Source organism: Monocercomonoides exilis (genome assembly GCF_001643675.1).
Source record: "Monocercomonoides exilis strain PA203 chromosome Unknown scaffold10-1930038, whole genome shotgun sequence".
Lineage (NCBI taxonomy): Eukaryota > Preaxostyla > Oxymonadida > Polymastigidae > Monocercomonoides > Monocercomonoides exilis.
Genome location: NW_027150555.1, coordinates 1,742,701 through 1,766,675, shown reverse-complemented (window position 1 = coordinate 1,766,675; position 23,975 = coordinate 1,742,701). Strand labels below are relative to the sequence as shown.

At 37.1% G+C, this 23,975-nt stretch overlaps 4 protein-coding genes across 4 annotated transcripts; 2 read left to right on the top strand and 2 right to left on the bottom strand.

The window, feature by feature from the left end:
* Positions 1-7: 7 nt before the first annotated feature.
* MONOS_3406 (uncharacterized protein) lies at positions 8-3,863 on the bottom strand. The gene is made up of 5 exons (XM_067873407.1): positions 3,327-3,863; positions 3,187-3,268; positions 3,011-3,102; positions 2,782-2,940; positions 8-2,569 (listed from the first exon to the last, which is right to left on the bottom strand). Exons 1-5 carry the CDS (start codon positions 3,841-3,843, stop codon positions 696-698), a joined length of 2,724 nt encoding a protein of 907 aa, XP_067732201.1. The 5' UTR covers positions 3,844-3,863; the 3' UTR covers positions 8-695.
* Positions 3,864-4,910: 1,047 nt separating this feature from the next.
* On the top strand, positions 4,911-13,010 carry MONOS_3407 (uncharacterized protein; the record flags this gene model as incomplete). The annotated part of the gene is made up of 2 exons (XM_067873408.1): positions 4,911-5,071; positions 5,165-13,010. The coding sequence occupies 2 exons, from the start codon at positions 4,911-4,913 to the stop codon at positions 13,008-13,010; spliced, it is 8,007 nt and encodes a 2,668-aa protein (XP_067732200.1).
* A 2,207-nt stretch (positions 13,011-15,217) lies between these two features.
* On the top strand, positions 15,218-17,233 carry MONOS_3408 (uncharacterized protein; the record flags this gene model as incomplete). The annotated part of the gene is made up of 4 exons (XM_067873409.1): positions 15,218-15,513; positions 15,591-15,695; positions 15,756-16,139; positions 16,315-17,233. 4 exons carry the CDS (start codon positions 15,218-15,220, stop codon positions 16,559-16,561), a joined length of 1,032 nt encoding a protein of 343 aa, XP_067732199.1. The 3' UTR covers positions 16,562-17,233.
* Positions 17,234-17,281: 48 nt separating this feature from the next.
* Positions 17,282-23,384, bottom strand: MONOS_3409 (uncharacterized protein). Its single transcript, XM_067873410.1, has 10 exons — positions 23,266-23,384; positions 22,934-23,170; positions 22,706-22,887; positions 22,538-22,657; positions 22,420-22,473; positions 21,929-22,123; positions 21,535-21,711; positions 21,125-21,219; positions 20,634-20,843; positions 17,282-20,365 (listed from the first exon to the last, which is right to left on the bottom strand). The coding sequence occupies exons 1-10, from the start codon at positions 23,375-23,377 to the stop codon at positions 17,977-17,979; spliced, it is 3,771 nt and encodes a 1,256-aa protein (XP_067732198.1). The 5' UTR covers positions 23,378-23,384; the 3' UTR covers positions 17,282-17,976.
* Between the last annotated feature and the right edge of the window lie 591 nt (positions 23,385-23,975).

The following is a 23,975-nucleotide window of genomic DNA, read 5'->3' as shown; positions in this document are numbered from 1 at the left end:
CAACCATTTCAACTCACTTCACAATTCATCTAATTTTTCATCTCTTGATTTGGAATAAAAAATCTTCAAAAATAGATTAGCCATAAATTGTTGGTGAAAAGTTAGCTTTTTTAAAAAGTTGAAAACAAAGGCAACACTCACGAGCAATCAGCCTTTGAAAGTTTAGAATGACAAAATGATGAGATAAAGGTGAAAGTGATTGAGAAAAGAATTTGAAAATGACGTTAAAATCCAAAGGAAAAAGGAAAAACTCAATTGATAGACGAGATAAGATTGAAAAGGCAGAAGAAAAGAAGTGAACAAACAAGATAAGGAAAATAGCAATCTGAACATATCAGACATTTCATAAAAACTTGTAACAGAACAACAATATTGTACAGAATACGCTAACTCTGTTATTTCAGTGTTAAGCCTCTCAAAATGGTTATCAACGTTGATCTTCATTTGCAAAGATTGTGTGAATTCCACTTTCTTTCCTGGCTTCTACATAAACAAAACACAGTATATCCATTAACCCCATCTCAACCAGCCGTTTGGCATAGCAAAGTGTTAAGAAAGAAAAGACAAGAATTTAATATCTGCAGAAATAGAAGAAGAAAAAATGGCGAAGTTTAATTAATAAAAAAATAAAAACAACAATAAGAAGTGAATGTCAAGCGGCTGATAAAAAACTGCCTGTGTGAAAGCAGATTAGATTATGCAACAGAAGTGAATCCCGCCATCCTCTTCCTGAAGACAAAGAAGAACAGAAGAACCAGAACTCCCACCACAGCCAGAGTGAAGATGACAAGCACCACAACTGCAGCAACAGACTTTGTTGGAACTGAGCCTGGCTGGATGATGGTGAAGGAAGGCGAGCGTGCTGTATGAGACATCCACGCCGTCTCAATCTCGATGTAGTACTGCTCCTGTGTTCCTTTCGTGCTCTTCGCTTTGCCCAACCCTGAAGGCACTTGCCATCTGACTGACGTGGCATCCGCATCCACATGCGTCAGCCTCATCGCAGCGGATGAAGAAGAATTGTACAGATACAAATCCTTCTCTGTCCTCTTTCCTGACCACTCCCACTCAATGACCACAATCTCCTCCTCTTTCACTGATCTGGTCTTTTTCGCACTGGCTATGTCGATGCTGAGGGAAATAGCGTTGATTCTGAGTCCTCCAACCTTCGCTTCGTTCTTTGTGATTACATCCTGCACTGAAATCATGTATTTGTCTGATGACTCTGGCACAATTGCAGCCCAAGTGAACTGCTTGTCTGAGGCCTTCACGTTGTCTGTGATGTTCTTCACTTTGTGTCTTGCACCTGCATTGTCCAGCTCATACAAATTAATTGTCAAGCTGTTTGTGCTCTCTTTGCAGGACCACTTGATCACCACATCCTCTCCAGCTGGCAGCAATGCACCTTCCTTTGGCTCTTCAATAACCAGATGGATGTTCTCTGTGATGTACGTGAACAGATACGACCGGCAAAACATTGTTCCTGTGGCAGCCTGGTGGATCCCAATGACATAGTCCTCTGCAGAGGGAAGCTTCGCCTCCATCTTCCACTCAACCTCAGAATCTTCTGTCCAGTGCGAGATCACTTGCAGTGGGGTCTTCATGTCCTGTGCTGAATACAGAGACACAGTCACTCCGCCAACATAGCCGTCTCTGTCAAACTTCACCTTGTATGGATCAGGCCCGTATACAACCTCTCCCTGTGCAGGTGCAGTCACCTTCATGTTGGGGGTGAACAGCTCGTACTCGTCGGAGTCATATGCAACACGCGCCTTTGAGCCAGTGCAGTACACGTAGAAGCGGAACTTCAAGAAGGAGTCTGGATCAGATGCAGGGATGGTGACAAACATCCACGGATAGTCAGCAGCCACAAACTTCTGCAGCAGAACTTCGGTCTCGCTCGGCTCGCCTTTCTTGTAGACAACTGCATAGCAGTCAATGAACCCGTATACGCTCGATGAAAACTTCCACTCCAGAAGCATGGAGTCTCCAGCCGACAGCTTCTTGTTGTTGACTGGGTCTGGGTTGACCATGTGCAGAACAGGCTTCACATCCACACACGTCGCATCGGGGCTGCTGGGGCTGTATGCCCACGAGCCGCAGCTTCCGAGTGTCGGCCCAGCAACGTTTCCTGGCATGCACCCGGCAAACGGCTTCGGATAGGCATACGTCTGCTGGCACCACCCGCAGCCGCGCTGGCGCAGGCAGACTTCGCAGAAAGTGGCGCCTTCGCAGTCACCAGGGCACTCCATCGCGGTGTATGCGACAAAGGAGCATGTTTCGTATTGCGGGCTGTTGTTCTTCACGCTGATGCATGTGTGCTTTGTGGAGCACCAGCCGCAGTTAGCGTCCTGAGCACACGTGGCGCAGTCGATGCTCTGATAGCAGCTGTCGAACTTGTATGTCCACATGTCGCTTGAAACCTGTGTCTCGTCTTCGAGGTTGGATGAGTCATACCCTCCGATCACAATGAACATTGGTGAGTCTTCAAGCTGGACGCTGGCAAAGTCGGTCAAGGGAGGTGGGATCACTCCAGAGGGATACTCCAATTCATACCAAGAATTGTCGACTGAGCAAATGAAAGTGGTTCAATGATGAAAGGAAAAATGTAAATGTGAAAAAAGAAAGAAAAGAAAAGAAAAGAAAGAAAAAAGAAAGAAAAAAGAAAAGAGAAAAGAGAAAAGAGAAAAGAAAAAAAAGAAAAAAAGAAAAGAAAAAGAAGAAAAAGTTATTGATAAACAATAAAAAACAGAAAAAAAAGATATAAAATAAATAACATACTCAAGTTAATTTTTTCAATAACTGAAGATCCTGTTGTCCCACCAAATAAGAACAGACTTGAGCCGAAAATAGTTGCAAAATGTTGTTCTCGTGCTCTTAGCCCGTCTGGCTGAACATAAACTTCCTCAAAAACAGCAGTAAAAGTGTCTCCATCATCAGCTGTTTAAAATAAACATTTGTCAAATTCATAAATTGCTAAAAAATATTCAAAAATATTCAATGATCACACTCAAAATAAGCTTAAATAGTGATGGTCTGTGTCCATATTGCTCGTTTTTCCCGCCTGAGACATAGAAAATATTTTGTTTTCCAACCTTTTGCCTGGCATTGCAATGTTCACATATAACAAATAATATTTAAATTTTTGTAAAAAAACCCAGAAAACACTTATAACATAAAACAAACCAAAAAGTAATTTCCGTATTTACAGCAGGTGGATAAGCTGTATTTGAATCGAAATAAATATTTGTGAATAACCATTTTTTTGCTATTGTTCAGAAAATAAAAATAAATAAGTATAAAATAAAAAAAATAGTTTAGCATACAATGAGCATCGGGATAACCAACGTAAAGCTTGTTTGATGGTGTATTTGGTGCAGACTCACCTCCCCATATAACCAGCAAAGTTCCATCTGCATTAGCAGCAGCTGAATGACGTGAAAGTTTAAGACCTTCATCAACTTCTCCAAGATTTCTCCATTCGAGTGATGAAAAGTCCAAAAGCCAAACATCTCCATAGTAATCATTGTTGTTTGAACCACCAATCATGATTCCACCATCAGCTACTCTTGTAAATGTGTGATCCGTTCGTGAATTTACGTTTCCATCCAGTTCAATTTTTTTATTCAACGTTCCGTCGATATTTAACACAATAACTTCAGTGTTCATTGCAGTTCCATCGTTTCCACCAACAATATATATCAAATTGTTTTCGACGACAGCTGCATGACCATGAAAACCTTTAATAGTAGGCTTTGTCTTTTCCCATCCTCCAGTTATTGGTTCGCTTTGCAAATAAGGTAAAATAACAAGCGATAAAAGAGGGATCACAAGAAGAAGCATTCTAAAATATTTATCACCTTATGGTTTTTTGTGATCAAAAAATTTGCAAAATAAAAATTTTCGAAATACATATATTTAAAATTGATGTTTTTCAAATAAATTTGTTCAAAAAAAGTGGACTTTTTTTTTTTTTAAAAAAAAATTGAAATCGATTTTTGTTTTGTTTCTTTTTGGTTTATATTTTTAGAAAAATTGGAAAAACAAACTATTAAAGTTTTTTTTGGTTATTATCTTTTTGCAGTTGGACAATAAATGTTCTGTTTATTATATTGATTTCAAACATTCACACCAATCTATCAGAGAGGAAAATATAAATTTCGAAAATATATTTTCTATTGGTTTTGATCATATCACTTGATGTTAGATATTTCGTGGAGAATGTGATTCTTTCTAAAAAATGAACTAATAACAAGTACGTTGTAGTCATTGCTGATAAGAAGCATTTGTTACGAGTATGACTCATGAAATCTGTCGAAGTCTAATTCATTTTTTGGAAACAATTGTTATATTAAGAAATAAAGTTGTTTCGGGAGATTTTTTGATTTTCAAAAAAACAACAAAAAAACATTCAATCATTTTCAAATTAAGAAGGGAAAATTTTATGTATATTCGATTGATTTTTCTTTCATAGAACAAAAATTATAACATTTTTTTATGGAGAATGAATGTTCACAACAAAGTGAACCAACATAATCTATGAAATAACGAAAAGCCTTCGCCAACTGAGGGAATTGAAAATTTTTTTTCATTAACCTATAACAATTTCATTTTATTGATTACCAAAAAAGACAGTGTCATGCAGAGGGAGACAGGCGCGTTACGATTTTTACTGGATTATCAGTGAAGAAATGACTTTTGTTGAAAGTGTGCAGTATTTCATGTTCAACATAGAAATTTCAATTAACAGCTTAAACGATAAGTGACAACTTGTTTGCTTTCAGTATTTACTATTATTTGAAAACAATTCACAGTTGTCGAAAGATATCTATTATTTGAAGCTGCGGCATTTTGTTTCATCTTTTGACTCTGTGCGATCAAAAAATAATTTCTATTTTTTAATGATAATGATGCGTTTGTTAGCACTTACAATATTGAAGATAATTTGGAATGATTTTTGCAATTGTTCAAATACTTTTCTCGCCAATGATGAAGATTACGCTTTAACCGATTGCACACCTGAAAATAATTTTGAAAGTGCAGGCTATAAAGAGCAGCAGGGTCAAAAAGAGTTTTGCTTGTTCAATTATTTTTTAATTTTGAAAAATGATTAAATTATTTGTGCCAATTGCTTGAACTATTTTTATTATACCGTTCAAAATAGCTTATTCAGAATGCCATTTATTTCAGGCTTTTCAGAACACAAAAGAAATGATTATTACAGCACTGTTGAAAAAAAGCGAATTTTTGAACATCATCCTACCACATTGATAAAGACTGAAATTGTGCTTCTGAATTCATCCGCAAAAGTTTCAAGTCTTATTGTTTCTCCTGTTCATTCACATGCAAATGTTATTTTCATGAAGCAGTCAGCACTGACTGTGTCTTCAGTTATGCTTTATTTGTCGAACGAGAACGCTGTTTCTCCGTTGGCCTTTGAAAGTGGAAATGCTGTTCTAGACAACATTTCGTTTTTGCACGAGAGTTCATGTGGATTTGTTCCTCCACTATTTTGTGTGTCAGCTTCGGCTGATGAAAAGTTGGGCACTTTTTGTGTTTTAAACTCGAAGTTTTCATCATTACAATTGTTATCCACACCATTTTTAAATGCAGTAACTGCATGCTCAATTACTGTGAGCTCATCTTCTTTTTTCAATGTCACATCTGCCTCAAAGACGAAAAAAAGTTTTCAAAAGGGATTTTGCTATTCATTTCTGGGTAACTGCAATTTCAACCAAACACCAGATGCAATCTATGGGGGAATTGTGTTTTCTGTAAGTATGCCTTCTAACTCTCTTGGGCTGTTCAATTGCTCTTTGAAAAACTTCCATCGCTCTTCAAACGGCAACATCCAACATGAAGGCAACGAGACTAATCTAAAAAGGATGGAAAGACTGTCAATTACTGAAAAAGGGAATCATTCTTTCCTTTATTGCAAATGGGAAAATATCAATTCAACATCCGGTGGAGCAATTTACTGCAGAAATCTGCTGGAGACTTCAATATTGATAATGCAATGTAATTTTTCATTCTGCAATTCCACAACAAGTGGTGGAGGTGCAGTGTTCACTGAAACAATTTGCTCTGTGAAACTTCACAACTGTTCATTCAATAAGTGTGTTTCAACAAAAGAAGGTGGAGCAGTAGTTTTATATTATGTTTTGAAATTACCAATCATAACTGGATGCTATTTCACATTATGCACTTGCAATAGAGCAGGAGGAGCTATTCGCACTTCATTTGAGCCTCATAGTATTACGAGCTACTCTAAAGAAAATGGAATTGAGAGTCAAACAGGAATAGCTTATTGTAGTCTCATTCAATGCTCTGTTTCTGAAGATGCTGGAGGAGGATTATGTATGTCTCCATCTGGAACAATTGAAGTTCGTAATTGCTTTTTTTCCAATTGCTCAGCAAACGAAAGGGGTGGGTCCTTTCATTGGTACGGAATTAATTTGGAAAATAAAGACCTGGTCTTTTTCTATTTTCATTTATATTATGAAAGCTTCTGCAAGAGTAACGTTCCAAAAGGAGTTGATGTTGAGCTATCAGATACAGTCAATCACTTGAGACAAAATCCGCCTCCATTTGTAAAGTCTTTCACAACGTGCGCTTCACAATCCATCTATCTCAATTATGCTGAAGGAGTTCGATATGCAACAGGATGGTTGGAACCATTTTGCATGAATCAATTTGTGGGGAATGATGGTCAAGATTTGATTGGTTCTGTTTGTAATGACGAATTTTCTCCATGCAGAACAGTGCAAAAAGCTATTTCTTCACTTCATTCCATTTCTTTATCAACGATTACTCTCTTGGAGGGATTAATTTCGTCAGAACCATCTCCACTACATCTCGATTCCAAGACACTGAAAATAACGGGATCTTCTAGACAAAATGTGCAGCTTGCAACAGATTTGCTCCCAGCTGACTCATCTCTGTTTTCAATTTCTTGTGGAACGCTTTATGTGCTTTCTTTCAGTGTTGACCAGAACTCAACAACTGTTCCAACTCCTACTATATTCCAATCTGATTCGATTTCTTTGCTCACAATCAGCAATGTTGCAATTTTTTCATCGACTTTCAATATAGAAGAATTGGAAGTTTCATCACATGTATTTGATGTTTGCCTCAAGAAAGTGGAAATTAGAGATCTTCTTATCTGTAATATAACAACATCTGAAAGTCTATTCCATCATTCTTCATGTTCGGAGGCAGAAGATAGCCATCTGAGCAATATTACTGTTGCGAATGTTACTCTCTTAACAGGAAGTGGACTCATTCTATCAATTCGCACTGCTTTAAACGAACATCTGAAGATGATGAACAACACAATTGAGAATTGTTCATGCATTTCAGGAAATGGAGGAGGGATAGCAATCTTTCTCGATCATGAGAGTAGCTTGCTTCAGATTGGATCACAAAGTTCTTCCACATTATTCACGAGCTGCCATTGTGGCGGATTTGGAGGAGGGATATATATTGAGATGGCTGAAGGTGCAACTGACTTCTGTCTGTCTGACATCACATTTTGCAAGTGCAGCGCAAATAATGGAGGTAACAATGTTTTCATAAATGGAAGTGCTTTGTCATCTGTTTGGCTGAACAATGGAACATTGAATATATCATTTGAGGAATCCTCATCAGATGATCTGATGTGTTGCGATCGACTCATTCCGACTCTGAATCCATTTTCGCTGAATGCATTTCTTGTTCCTTTTAATGCGCCTGCACATGTAACTGGAGATCCATCGCGAGGATTGGATTCATCATTCTGTGGACTTTCCTTTTTTCCCTGTTTGACTATAATGCACACCATTCGCACGTTATTCCCAACATCTTCACCATTGATTGTCATTGATGACTGCTTGCAAGTTGATGAGCAATTAATTGTATCACAACGCCCATGGAATATCTCTGCGATGGACAAGGGATTGCAGGTTTCAATTCTTGCTCCTTCGGATTTTTCTTCTTCATCTTTTGTGACTGTGACAGCGGGTGCTTCGTTTTACAACATTTGTTTTGGGCTTCCTTCTGCATTACAATCAGCCTCTTTCTTTATCAGTTGTTCAAAATCTTCATTGTTATTGATTAACTGTTCGATAGTATTCGAAGTTATCTCACAAGGCTCCGCTGTGGAATATGGATTTGCAGATATTGAAGAAGGGGGATTAGAAGTGGAAAACTTTGAGACAAAGAACGGAGCGGTAATACAATCAAAATCGTTCATAATGTGTCATGGACTGCATGGATTTGCTGATTTCAAGAATTGCAGATTTTCTGGATTAACGAACATGAATGGAAATGGAGGATGTATATATGCAGGATGGAACGGAGGGCAAACTGGAATAGCGAGTGAACTTATGATAGACAATTGCAATGTGAGCGAGTGTTGCGCAGAAGGAAGTGCAACATTTGGAGGAGGGACATATATTTCACTTGGAACTGGTGATTGTCTTGTTGCAAATGGAAGCAGTGTGTTTGAAGGATGTTGTGCAGGAAATGGAACTGATGATGGGAAAGGACTCGGAGGAGGGATGTTCTTGGAACTGGGGAATGGAGCAACAAATTTTGCATTGGAACAATTGAGATTTGATCAGTGTTTAGCATGGAAAGGAAAGAATATTTTTGTGAATGGAGATCACTTGAAAGAAATTATCAATGAACAACACTTTTGTTGGAATTTAAGTTGTGAGGAGTTATCATCATTGGAAGAAATATGTGGGTACGAGAGGTTGACGACTGGAGTGGAATATGTGATTCCTATGGTTGTGTTCTTATGGAATAATCTGTCTGGAAATGGGTTTGTGGATGGGAAAGCTGGAGCAGACTTCAGTGGATGTGGATATGAAGTTTCTCCGTGCATGACAGTGGATCAGATATTTTCTGTTCAATTCCCTCCAAATTCACTCACTTCACCAACTTCTATAACACTCATTCAGTCAGCTTCAATCAATAACCCGATTTCGTTTTCTGCATTTTCCGATGCGCCTTCATTGACCACTCCATCGGTATTGATGGAAGGACTATCGAATAATACAAATGTTTTTGCATGCAGTGTAAATGGCGCTGATGCAGCAACCATTTGTTCAACAGTTCAACTATCGTTTTCTGATCTGAAATTTTTTCTTCCAACAACATCAGATGCTGACACATCTTTTGTTTTGTTTTCTGCTGCAACATCCTCACTGTCAGTTTCTCGCTGCTCTTTTGTATCTAATGCGACAGTTTCCCAGATGGCAGTCCATCCAACTGTTCTGAATATTGTGAGTGGTGGTGCAATGCTTGATCATGTATTTATAGTTGGCTTTTCGCTTTCAGGAGCATTCCTGCTTCTTGGATCTTCTGTATCAGTTGCAAGTGTGGAATTTCTCAGTGCCGCTTCAATAAATGTGACTGGAGCAAGTATTATAGGCACGAATTCTGATTCAAAAATTGGTTCAGCATTGAATCATCGAGGCAATTCGGGAAGGATAAATAGCAAAACAGCAATCACAATCAGTTGCTCGAATTTTTCATTTATAACTCGTGAGGATGAAGGAGCTGGAATAGTAAGTGGCAGTGGGTTATGGGAGATGAAATTCATTGTGAATAAAAGCAATCTGGAAAAGTGCGTGAGTGAGGGAAGCAAAGAAGGCGGAGGAGCAATGATATGCTTGGAACATGAATATTCCCATCTGACAGTGGAAGGATGCTCATTTGTTTGGTGTGCATCCTCGACAGTTGAGGGAAGAGGAGGAGGGATGATGATAAACTGCCAGAACAAGGATGGGATATCGAGTTCAGGAATTGGAGAGATTGGACTTCTGATAAAGAATGATGTATTTGTTGTGAACAATGCATATGTTGGAAAAGACATTTTCATCCAATGCGAGTCAATAGTGGAGCAGATCAATGAAACGTTGTTCTCACTGGACTTCAATCAGACAGCGCTTCAGAGCAATAACTCAATCTGTGGAAGTGACAGGGTGGTATTTGATGTGGACTTGATGGAATATATTCGGTTTTTCAAAGGAGAAGCCATCTTTGTATCGGAGGGGTTTGAGGACAGCCGTTTGTGTGGATCACAAACAAATCCGTGTCGTTCTATTTCGTGCGCATCCTCTCATGTTGAACCAGGATTTCGAAATAGCATTTGGATTAATGGCTCGGCAGCTGTTGTTGAAGAGACTGCTCTTTCGAATTTGCGATTGGGTTCATCACTGAAAGATGATGCTCTGTTGAACTTTTGTGAATCAATCCCCTTCAATAATGAAAGCAGGGGAATTATTTGCTTTTCCGAAGAGTGTGTTGCTGAGAGTTGCAAGTTTTTGTTCGACATTGAATTTGCATGCAAGCACCCGGCAATTTTGGAACAGATAAATGGCTCTTTGTTGATTGATTCGTGTTATTTTTCATGCCAGTCCTCAGTCTGTTTGAATTCAAGTCTTGTTATTGTGAAAAGCGGAGTATTTGTACTGAATGAAGGAGTTATCAAAGAAATACAGGCTATGACAGCTCCTTTGCTGATTTTTGAGGGAGCTTGCTCAGCTGAACTGACAAATGTCACTTTTGGCGATCTGAAACTCGCGAACAGTGCAATTGTTTCAAGTGTTTATTCGCAAGTTATGATTTCAAATGCCATTTCTGAAAATACCACAATTGCGAATGGATGCTTCATTTGTCTCAGCAACGACGGAACTTCAACCATTTATACGAAGGATGCTCTGGAAAACAACAAATTGAGCGACTTTGCAAAGGGATCACAATCAATTTTTATTTCCTCATTTGTGAATATCACCTCTGATGGGATGGATGGAAGTGTTGTAAAATGCGAAAGTGTCTGCGACGATCTTCAGTTGATCAACTGCACATTCAGTCAGTGCTTTTTGAATACACCAAAAGGATCAGTTGTTAGCTTGAATAACTTGAAGGAAGCGTTGATTGATTCATGTTGCGTTTTTGGAGATTTGGATGATGAAGGAAACAAGAAAAATGAAGAGTCAAAAAGAACAAAAATAAAAGAAGAAAATGATGTGTGCAAATGGAATGGATCTGTCATCGAGATAATAAACTGCAGCGTTTATGTGAAAGATTCAACAATCGCAAACTCGTCGAAAGGCGGGGTGGGAATAGAACGTTCAAGTGTGAAGCTCGAAAAAGATGAGTTTGTGAGCAACGATGGAAGAATAGAGAAATTTCGATCAGCAAGGAGGAATATTGTGTGCCAAGGCAGTGGAGAACTGAATGTTGTGAGCTTGAAGGGAGGAGATGGAGTGTTGCCAAATACATCATTGTGGATATTGAATGAAGGATGTTCATTGGAAGGGATTGCAGGAGAAAGAGAATCACCATTTTTCATCCCGAAGGTGGAGAGTGTATCATCGGAAAAGTCAGGGGAGATAGTGGACATTGTGTTCAGAGGATCGATTCTCCTTCCGTGCAACCTCTCGTTCGAGATAGTTGCAGCAATTGGGGATGAGGAAGTGGTTGAGAAATATTCGTTTGATACAAGCGGTTTCATATCAGAGGAGGAGGTACATGGGACTGTTCCTGTCAAGGCAATCGAAGGTGTGCCAAGTGAAGCAGAAGTGAGGGTGTGCGTTCTGTTTGGAAAAGTTGATAATTTATCATCAACAAAGGAGTTTGTGCTGAAGAACAGAAGTGCAATTAAACAAAGTGGAGATGAAAGGATTGTCGAGAGAGGAAAAGAAGGGAAATCGTATTGGTTATTGATTGTTTGCATTGTGATTGTTGTTATTCTATTTGTAGTCATTATTGTTCTGGCCGTTCGATGGAGAAAACAAAAGAGAAGAACAAGGGAATTAGAAGAGATTGTGAATGACACAGTGAAGAAGGATCAAAAGGCATTTAATATGGTGATGATGGAGATGTCACCGGAAGAGCAGTGGAGAAGGGCAGAGAGAGAAACAGAGAAAAAGAATGAAGAGAGGATAAAGAAGAGAATATATGACACGAATATAGAACATTCAGAATCATCAGAGCATTTACTGAGTGAAAGCGGATCGACTGAATACATTCTGGGAAAGGATTCAGACAAGATTCCAGATTGGGCATTGGAGAAAGATGAGGAAGAAGAAATAAGAAAGAGAACTCCATCACCTTCCATCTCATCCACTTCGACCACAGACACATCAGATACAGATTCAACATTTGTTCGAGGAGAGGATCTTTGCCCAACCACTTCATCCATGTCGAATCTGGTGGATGCAATGGCCTGTTCATCGCCTCATGAGAAGCTGATTGTGGACTTGAGGGATTCGCTGTTCATGTTGCTCCATGGAAGGAATGAGAAGAAAGAGATGGCAATTGGCTCATTGAAGGAAAGGGAGCAGACAGCAGCTCAAATCCTGTTCTGGGTGGCCAATCTCGCACTCCACTCCTTTGATGAAATGGAAAACCCACTCCAATCATTGGCCAATCTGAGCCCTCACATTGTATTATTCTCAGAACATATGGTCATCTGCATCGTGATGCACTCAGACCTTTTATCAGATGACTCTGATTCATCATCGATCTCATCATCAACTGTTGTCACATCTGCAAGTGATAATAACGAAGATGATGATTCACTTCCCTCGTCTGCCTTTGAGGATGAAGATTATTACAAAAAAGAGTGTCTGCGATGGAAGGCGCCTGAATTGCTGATGAACAAGAAGATGGGAGCAACGAAGGAGTCTGTTGCCTTTTCGATCGGGATGATGCTGTGGGAGTGCCTGACACTGCAGATACCATTTGGAGAATATGAAGCAGAGATTGCTGGGCAGAAGATTGTGAACGGTGAGAGACAAAATCTTGAAGTGATTAACTCCTCAAAGCTGTTTGGGGTGATTCATCGATGTGTTTCGCACAATCCATCGGATCGACCAAGCCTTGTGGAGGTTAAAAGAGAGCTGATCAAAATATTTCCACCAGAAGCTGCAATGCTCACAATGTCCGATGCTGTTGATATGAATGAGCCAAGAACTCAGGAAGCCAATGAATCCTCAACAAAAATGAGCTTTTGTTGAAGAATTTTATTTTGAAAAAGGCTGAAGCCCAAAGATGAATTCTTGTAAGATCATCATGGATTATTTAGAAAAAAAGGCGTCAAGTGATTTCCTCAATAGCTTTGAACGGTCATGCTGTCTCGTGCATATGTTTCGAAAGAAGAAATGTCAGCTGTGAAGTTTTATTGTGTTTGCAAACGTGAATTATTTATTGTGTAATATTGTGAATGTTGAAGAACTGAGCATGGCTGAAGGTATTTGACAGAATGAACTTTTCGAAACGAAAAACGAATGTAACAGAACGCTTTATTGTCACTTGTTTTCAATTAGCATCAACTTGTTTGAGAACAAATGATGGGAGACAAGAAGGGAAGGCAAATTTTTGTGAAAAGTTTTTTTTTTTTTCATTCTCTTTCCTTGACAGAGTTTTTTTCTCTCTTCTCCTTTGAGAATTAATAAATAATTGCGTCAATTTTATCGAAATACTTCAAGTTTTGGTTTTCCAATTTTTTATTTCCCAAAGAATAATAGAATAGTGTTAATTTTTTAATTAATATTTTTTTATTAAAAAAATAACTGTTTTTGAAACACACATTTCGATAAAAAATGAGTACAGTCAAAATCGGATGTTATCACATTGGGTTTTGCATATCTTTTTATTGCAACATTCGATTGTGATTACACAAGAAGCAACTTTTCACAGAAGAAAATAAAATTCACAAATTGAAGTTTTATTAATAATTGGTTGATCTTTTTATTGTTGGAAATTCTTTACGAAGACTCGTCTTTCGAAAGAAAAAAACAATTCATGTCATCTTATTCATCATAAAGAGTTTTTCAAATATCGATTTGAAAAATCAAAAAATCGATTTTTCAATGAAAAAACTACCAGTTATAATTAAAAATGTGATAATATATTTTCAACCCTGTTATTATATGCAATGGGAAATGAATGAAAAAACGAAAAAATATCGGTCCTTCAAAAAATGTGACAATAAACGATGTAGATTATATTCGATGTGATTATATCCGGTTAATGCTGTATTGGATTTTGAAATAATTGTGATTTATTTGTTATTTATTCGAAAAATACTTTGTATCAGAATAAAAATTTATTGATAATAAATACATAAAAAAAAACTTTTTGATGTGGGTGTTTATTTTTGAAATCATAACTTTTATGAAGGTATTGATTTTTCATATGCTGTTTGTTGTTGAATTGAGATTTTGTATTACAGATATCGCACAAAATACCACACAAGATCGATATCTCAATAACTGCAAGAGGAATAATCCTGTTAATTTTCCTCAAAATGCATCTCGTCAATACAAACACATTTGATATACAAGACTTTTTAATAGCCTCTTTTGTTCTCAGAATAAATTATTTTTGATATTTCGGAGAAATAGGATTTTGAGTTTCTCCGAGATTTTAAAAATAATTTTTTCAGAGCACAAAAAAGCTGCTTTGAAAGTCTTGTGTATCAAATGAGTTTGTATTGATAAGATGTATTTTGAGGAATATTATCAAATTTTCTCTTTGAGTTGTTGTTGAGAAAATGATCTTGTCCGGAATTTTGTGCGATGTCCGGTATTTTATGCGATACCTGTATAATGATAAATTTCATCAAAACCATTTCAAAAACAAATGTTAAAGCTGAAATAAAAATGAAGATATCTTTTATTAGTATTTTCTCTTTTCAGAGTTCTTTTGTTAGTATTCCATCAAAATTTCCGATTCGAAATTTTTGAAAGAAAGAATATGATATCAAAAATAACAATCCATGCCACAAATGATGACCGTAATATGTTATTTATCTTTTCACTTGAATAAATTGGACCGATAAAAGCTGCTCAAAACCAAAAATCAAGTTGAATTTTTTGAATTTTTGTCAAACAAATGGAAATACAAAAACAATATGATTGCTTGAAGTTACTTCTAAGAGAATTTGTTCTTTTGAATACCTTTTCTTCTAATGGAGATCTAAAAATAATTGTTGCACATTGACTTGTATATGAAAATATAAAATAAGCATTCATGTTAGAACAGCAAATACAGATAAATGAAAAAAAAATGCAATATTTAAAAAAAAAAAATAAAATTTAAAAAAATTTTTTGAATATTCATCAACGTAATAAAAAAAGTGTTGCTGTTTTTTACAAATATTTCATAATTATTGAGAATAATTAATTAGAGAACACCCATAATACATTAATTATTTCACAAAATGTACGAATCTCAAATTGATTCGCAAAGTGCCATGTATGCTACCCAAACTATGCAACAGGCACCTGCACAACCACAACAAAATCAAGTTGCAAATGCACAACCTCAAGGACCTACCACTTCACAGCTGTGCAAAAGCTGCTTCACATCCAAAGCAATGAAAGTATTCGTGTCTATCAGCGTATTTGTTATATGCCCTGTACTAATAGTCATGATTGGAGGCTTTTGTCCATATTATTTAATTTCCATGAAAGTTAAAAACATGTTCCCTCCATTTTTGTTTTCAATATATACACTGTATGCTTTCACAATTTAGTTATTTTTTATATCTTTCGGAATGACATGAATGATAAATAAACACATTTATCGAATAGAATTTTCGCACTTGTGTTGCTGCTTGTCGAATTTAAAGTCAAATTTATTGGAAATATATTTTTATTCCTTTTAAGTCCAACTTATCGTGCATTATTCTTGGTATTGTATGCCATTACTAATTGCCCTCTTTGAATTTTGAAAATGTGATAATTTCTGTTTTATAGCCTTGGTACTTTGTCAATGGCTGCTTACGAATCGGTGCCAAAGAGAGAATGGATTGGATATTTGATTGGATCGTTAACAATTATTATTGGAGTATTTCATATAGTTATTGGATGTTTGGACAAAGAATGGAAAAAACAACAAGTACAAAAGTATCAACAACAAGGAGAAGCTCAAGGGTGGGAACAATCAAAGGTTCAATTGAATCAAACTCAACCAATGGCATCAAGCAATCAATATCCGTCAGTAGCAGGAGATGCAGGGATAGGATATTCCCAAGCAGCCCCGCAGCCATATCCGTATCAGCATGATTCATCAGTACCTTATTCTGCACCATCTCAATCAAACGAAAATAGACCTAACGTGATGGCTGAGACAGCTCGAATGTTTGCAAATTTTTATTGTTAAAAAATTTCAATATCTTCTGCTTTTATTTAATAAAATCTATTTTTCTTTCTTTCTTTTCTTTTTTTATTGAAACTTCTTGATTAAATGTCTATTCTTCTATCCTTGTTTCATTCTCATTATTAATTATTATTTAACCGTTTTGAAAAATCTTAGGCCCGAAACCCAGCAATTGATGCAGCAGGCGGCTGTCGTTGCCGGCGGAGCCATGATAAATGGCAGCACCACCGAGCAGGCAGCGTCTGCAGCAGCAGCAAACCCGCAGGTCCAGCAGCTGGCGGCTGATGCCGCGATTGCTGCTGCGAAGAATCCACAGGTTAGGTCTGCAGCAGCCCAGGCTGCTTCACAGACGGCGAACAAGCTCTTGTCGACTGCTTATGACAAGATTTTTGAAGATGAATAGAAAAACTTAGTAGATAATTTTTGTTGTTGTTTGTTGGATGTTTCATTTTTGAATTTGGCAGTAGGTTTAATTACGTGTTTGTAAATGTGTAACTTGATTGCGATTTTTAAAAGATGTCAGGGGTTGTCTTTGACATTTGCTCGTAGTATTTGAATGTTTTATCTCCATGTTATTTTGTATGATCGAATTCTGCATTTGTTTTATTTCTTCAGCCTTTGTGGGAATTTTGTTTGGTTTTATTTTATAATTATAATTTTTATTTTTATTATATTTTTATATTTTTGAACGAATGTTTATACAAGTTGTTAGGAGTTCCAAATGCATTTTTTCCTCTGATCGTTTCAATAAGTTTATTTTTATTTTTATTTTCTTTTTTCTTTCTTTTTTTTTTTCCTTTTGAAAATATTTATATTTTAATTTCACTTGTATTCAGATTAAATCTTCATTGATCACCTCAGTTATTAGCTCTTAATCTTTTATGTGAACTTGCATCTTTTCATTAAAATTTCGCTTGTTTTCGGTGAAATGTTTTTGATTTTCCATAACCTTTTCCATTATTATATATATTGTATTTTTATTGAATTTGAGGGCGTCTTTTTAAAACAATCTTTATTTTTTTGTTTTCTTTGTTTCTGTTAACACAATTCATATTGATTGAAAACAACTTTTGTCTCAAAGTATTTCACCTTTTCTCAATGGCTGTATTAAATCAACAGATAATGTGTAATAACTATCATTATTAATAGGCACCTCATCAAAAGAATGCCAATAAAAAAAAGCTCAGTGAAAATGACAAAAAGACAAGAACGCACTTATCGCTTTGAGGTGTGAATGACAAGCGCGAAAAGAGTGAAGTGAATATCAGAAAAAAAAAAGAAAAAGAAAAAAAGAAAAATAATTTTTTTAAAAATAAAAAAGAAAGAGAAAGAAATGATACATTCCATAATACTTAAGACAACTTGTTTTAAAAAGAGAGGTAAAAAGAGACAATGCAGATAAAAGAAAATTATTAAGTTCAAATGCAAATTAAACAATTCAGTTTGAAATGAAGCAGCATGATGCAAAAAAAATAATAAGGAATACATAAAATTTCGTGCAGATTAACCAAAAAAATTAAAAAATGTATGAATCAAAATTGAAAAAATGGTAAAATTAATTAAAATAATCAAAAAAATTGTGGTGGGTGCACTCAACCCACAATACTTTAACAGTGCTACAGTTGAATAATTACAAACTGTATCACAACATACACAACATAACAACAAACGAGCAGATGAAAGAAGAGAAAGAAGAGAAAGCAGAGATATTTAAAACAAGTGAATGAAAAAAAAAAAAAATAGAGAGAGAGAGAGAAAGAGAGAGAAAGAGATTGAATGCATCATAAAATATCCTAAACACATTTCTCCATTGTAATCTCATTCATCTGTAACCACATTCTCCTCTTCGTAGTCTTCATACTCATATTCTTCCTCCTCCTCTGGCACTCCCTGTATTCCAGGCTCCAATCCTGCTATTTGTTCTTCAGAACTGTTATAACCCCTTTCTCTTCCATACCCTCCTCCTCCTTCTCCTTCTCCTCTTCCTTCTTCTCTTTTTTCTCCTCCTCCTTCTCCTCCTCCTTCCTCTTCATATTCATCCTCATATTCATACTCTTCCTCTTCTCCTTCTTCACTCACTGTCATCCCATTCGCTTCTGTCATTTCCTTATTAACTGACTCCGCTGCTTCTTCTTCATTTCCTTTCTCTCCCACTCTCTTCTGCTGCCCATCTCCTTCCTCCTGCTCTTTCTCCTCTTCATAATCATCTTCATATTCATACTCCTCTTCTCCTTCTCCTTCTCCTTCTTCTCCCTCTCTTTCCCCTTCCCCTTCTCCTTCATCTGTTATTTGCTCATTCTGCACAGCATCCGGACTGTCTCCTTTTCCCTTCCGCAGCTCAGCCGTCTCTTGCAACTTGGCCATCTTCTCATTTCTGTGCTTTTCTATTTCTTTTTTCGTTTTCTCATCCTTCGCTTTCTTCTGCTCCAACAAAGATGATATTTTCGAGGCTGTTTCGTCGATCTTCTTTTGCTTCTTCTTCTCTTCTTTGTGCTGTTCTAGTTTCTCTTTTGCTTTTTGATCTTTCTCTTTCTTCTTCTGCATAATCGTCGAAATCTTCGCTGCCACTTCCTCAACCGCCTCCTCATCAACTTCTTCATTCTTCTCCTTCTCCTTCTTCTTCTTCTTCTCCTCTTCTTCATCACTTCTCTTGCTCCCTTCTTCTCCGAATTCCTCTTCTCCTTCCTCTTCTTCTCTGATCGTGCTCTCATTCCCTGCCCCTCCTTTCTGCCTCAGCGCCTTCGTCTCTTCCAGCTTCGCCAGCTTCTCTTTTCTGTGTTTTTCGATCTCTTGCCTCGTTTTCTCATCCTTCGCCTTCTTCTTCTCCAGCAAAGATGACACTTTCGTGGCTGTTTCATTCACGGTCTTCTTCTTCTTCTTCTCTTCTTTGTGTTGTTCCAGTTTCTCTTTTGCTTTTTGATCTTTCTCTTTCTTCTTCTGCATGATTGAAGATATCTTTGAAGCAACTTCTTCAACTGCTTCTTTGTCAACCTCTTCTCCTTCTCCTCTTTCTCCTCTTTCTCCTTCATTTGTTGCCTTCTCCTTTCCATCTTCTTCACTATCAACAGCTTCAACAAGAATATCTGCATATTTCTGTGGATCGATCATGTGCATCGCTTCTGCAGTCGCTTCTGGATCAGCTCCGTCCCATTCGTCTTCTTCAAACACCAAAAGTGGCTTTTCTTCTTCTTCTTCTTCCTCTTCTCCTTCTCCTTCTCTTTCTCCTTCTCCTTCCATTCTGTTTGCTTCGTTTTCTTCTTTTGTCTCGTCCTTTGTTTTATTTCCCTTCTGTTCTTCTTCGCCTTTTTGTTTGGCTGCATTTTTGTTCTGCTTCTGATGCTCCTTCACTGCTTTCTCCATAAAGTCATCTGCATACTCTCTTTCCATCCTCCCCTCTGAAGAAGAAGAAGAAGAAGAAGAGCTCGAATTATCACCTGCAATCCCCATAACAGTCGCTGGCCTGCCATCGCTCCCCTTCCTCTGTCTGTCGTATCCATCGTCTCCTTCCTCATCTCCTCCCTCTGGATGATCCCAATCTGCCACTTTCTTGTCCTTGTACCTTCCTCCAAGCTCCGTCTGCGCTCTTTTCTCCTCTCCTCTTCCTCTCCTAACATCACTTGCATTACTAACATTCCCTTTATTCCCTTTAGTTCCCTTATTACTTCCTTCTCTTCCCTTTCCGTTCTGCCTCGACGGAATCGCCGCCATCGAAGACTCGCTCCTCGCCCTTGTCCCGCTGCTCCTCTCATTCTCTCTTCCTCTCTCTCTCACTCCACCACCACCACCTCCTCCTCCTCTTCCTCCCTTCCCATTCTTCGCTGTAGGGCTCAGCGGCGTTAACAGCACTCTCTCCCTCCTCTCTCTCGAAGGTGACTGTGATTGTGAATAAGAACGTGATTGTGTTCGTCGCTGCCCCATTGAAGACGATAGACCCGACGTGCGCGAAGCTTGTGTGTCTCCCAGTGCAGATGTGCCAAGCGCCGACGACCGCGTCGCATTCAGCTTGGAGCGGTCGAGTTTCTTTGTCACCTGCATCTCCCACAAAAGCTGCTGCATTCGGTCTTTTTCCAGCTGCGACTCGCGGTCAAAGCGCTTCCGCTCTTCGACCATGTCCCGCCGCTTCTTCTCGAACTCTTCTGTCCGCCGCTGCTGCTCCCGCAGCTGCCGCATCTTCTCGTCCCGCTCAAACTGGTCGATCCGGCGCTGCCTGAAGAACGGAAAAGGGAAAAGGGAATAGGGAAAACGGAAAGAGGGGGGAAGTTTTTGTTGAAATGAATGCGTGATTATTTTTTTTTTTGTATTGTAAGGATAACACATTAATCATGAAACGAAAAGAGAAACAGATTTATAGAATGAAGAAATGAGTGAGGAAATAATTGAAAAAACGTGTAAATAAAAATAAAAACACAATTGCACATAAAAAAAAAATGAAAAAGAAAAGAAAAAGAAAGCCAAAATATAAATTCCTACAAAACCTTTCAATCGCCTCCTTCTTGTCTTCCTCCTTCAGCTTCTCCAGCAGTCTTTTCTTAGCGTTTTCTCTTTCTCTCTCTTCTCTCAGCTCCTTCTGCTTTCTTTCGTTCTCTTCCTGCTTCTCCTTCAGCATCCGCTGTCTGTCTGCTTCTGACTGGTACATCTGCATCAGATGGTCTCTGCGCTCTTTGTTTCGCTGCTCTTCCTCTTTTCTGTGGAATAGAATGGAATATAATGAGATTAAATGAGATGGAGAAGGAGAGAAGAAGAAGAAGAAATCACATAAATAAGTGTATTGAAACAAAACATTCAAAGAAAATTCATTAAAAAAACATTGATTTTTTTGAAAAAGTTAGCATTTTTGTGAAAAATAATCACAAATCAGCAAAAAAAGTGGAAAAATTAAGAAAAATCAAAACCAATTCACAATAAAAAAAAGAAAAAATACAATTAATTCGTTCCATTCACAGAACAGCATAAGAATCGCACATACTGTTTCTGCCTCTCTCTTTTCTGCTGCTCGCGCTTGTATTTCTTCATGTGGTCTTCTGCAGCTTTCTGCTTGTCCATCGCAGCTTTGCGGCGTTGCTGAGTTGGGATGATGAAAAAAAAAAAAAAAAAAAAAAAAAAGAGAGAGAGAGAGAGAGAGAGAGAGAGAGAAAGAGAGAGAATGAAGAATGAAACAATGAAATGGATATAATATTTTCGAGAGAGAGAGAAAAAAAAGAAAAAGAAATAAAACCCAAAAATATTTCACATTGAAAAAAAAAAGAGAATAACAAATCTACTCTTCTTCCTCACAATTCTCCCTAATCATCCACAACCTTTCCTCATCTTTCTTTCTTTCTCCCTCTCTTTTTTTTTATCTTTCTTTCTCTCTCTTTCTCTCTTCCTCTCTCATACCTCATTCTGCTCCTCCATCCTTTGAAATGCCTCCTCCATCTCTCTCTGCTTCTCTGCTGCTTTCTGCTCACTTTCTCTTTTTTCCCTTTCTCTCTTCTCCTGCAACGCCCTCATCTGCTCTTCTGCCTTTCGGATCTGCTCCATCTGATTCTGCCGGCGCTCTTCAGCTAATTCGTCCTGGATGAATAAATAAAATAAAATGATATAGAAATTTGCAATGATTAATGAAAGTTTATTGAGACATATGGTTCCAATCCAACAAAAAATTCACAAATGGAAAAAAAAATATAAAAATACGTGAAGAATTGGTAAAAAAAATAGAATAAGTCATTGAAAATTTCAAAATAACGAATTTGTTTTGAAAGCTCTAATAATTTTCTCTCAATAATCACACCTCCCTCTGCTTTGCCCTCGCCACTTTCTCCTCTTTCCTCCTTCTCTTCTCTTCGAGTTCCCTTTGCCTCTCTTCCTCCTGCTTCCTCTGCTTCTCCTTCTTCGCTCTTTCTCTGTCTTCTGCTTCCCTCTGCTGTGCCTCGCGGTCAGCTTCTTGTTTTTTCTGCGCCTCTTCCACACGACGCAGACCAGCATACTGACAGAAAGATAAGGCAAGAAGGGATAAAGGAAGGAATTTGGGTGGGAGAAGAAGAAGAAGAAGAAGAAGAAGAAAAGCATTTGGAAATATGCACATGAAACACAATGGAACATATTCATTCAAATGAGATCACCATCAATAATCATCACAAATGAAAAAAAAAATTATTTCCAAAATATTTTGAAAATTTCATAAATAAAAACAGAGAAATATGGAGGGAAAAGAATAAACAGAGTTTGCATAAAATGAATGAACGAGAGATGGAAAAAGAGAAAAGCCAAAAAAATGCAAACAAATTTGTCAAGTCTTCTTTGAGTTTCCTCTTGCTTTTTCCTTCGTATCTCTTCCTAATATTGAAAGAAAAAAAAAAAAGTTAAATAAATCTTTATAATAGAATTAAAATTAGCAAACGTCTCTTTGCCTTTCTTTTTCTTTCAGTTCCTCATCAGCTTTTCTTTTTTCCTCTGCTTCTTTGGCAAGCCTTCGCTTTTCTTCTCTTGCAGCTTTCTCTCTCTCTTTCTCTTCTCTTTTCTAATAAATAATAAAACATTAAATCACTTAACATAAAAAATTACAAACAGCTTCTTCAAGCGCTTGCCTTCGTGCCTTTAAGTCCCGCTTCCTCTGTTCCTCCGCTTCTTTTTGAGCCTTTTCTGCTTTTCGCTTTTCTTCTGCTTCTTTTTCAGCAAATTCTTGATTTTGCTGTAAAAGTCGTTGCAGCTCTGACTCTCGCTTTGCTCTTACTTTTTCAAGTCTTATTCCTGGCAAAAAACAAATTCTTATGCAAAAATAAACCAATTTTCAAACTCTCTGCTTCAATTTTTGCATCTGATGTCGTACTTCTCATTGTTCCTTCATCTCCTGTTTTTTGCTCCTTTTCTATTAATTGATTTCGAGTTTCTCGCGCGTTTTGAAGCTTTTGTTGCCGTTTGGTTTCATAATGATCATACATCAATTCAGCATGCTCTTGTGGAACACCTTTTTTCTTAAAATACGATATAGACTTTTTTAAAACATCTTCTGGAAGAAGTCCTTGCTTTTTAACTAGAAAGCATATTTGCCAAAAATTTATATTCGTAAAAAACAAAAATTTTCGCAGTTAACAAAATACATAAAACTTGAATGTTCAATTTACAAACGAGCAGATTGAGAACGTGGTGTGAAAACAACTGCCGTTGCTTCCTCATCGAAATCTTCTAGCGTTGACGCAGAAGAACTTCGATAACTTTTCACTGAACGTCCGTCAGACATTTATTATGGAATGATCAACATTCACTCAAATTTCTCTTTGATTAACAATGTAGATGATTTTTCTCATTTTATCAATCATTTTATTCGTTAATAATAAAAAAAAAGCAATTTTTTTTGACAATTTTTATTTATATATGTTACAGATTCATTAAAGTTGATGACTTGACAAATAAATCTAAAATGAATTTGTCAAAGCACCATCTCAACTCGATATTGTTGAAACAATCCCAATCAAAATAACCTGAAGATAAAACAAAATAAAAAGCAATTTCAAATGAGATGAGAGAAATTGCTGCCCAAAAAGCCAGATATTTTCACTAAGTCAAACAAAATCAACTTCAAAAAAATTAAAATTAAAAAAACAGAAATGAGCGTAACAAATGAAACTGAATAAATAAAAACTTTTCAAAAAATAAACAAATAAAATAATTTTTTCTTTGAAGAAGAAGAAGAAGAAGAAGTTTATTATTAAGGATATGATGCAAGAGGAAATCATAAGCAACATTTCAAAAGATAACAGTTTTTTTTCCATTCCAATATCAAAAAATCATGTGGAATAAAAATACAACTGTGCATAAAGAAGAAAAGGAACTAAACT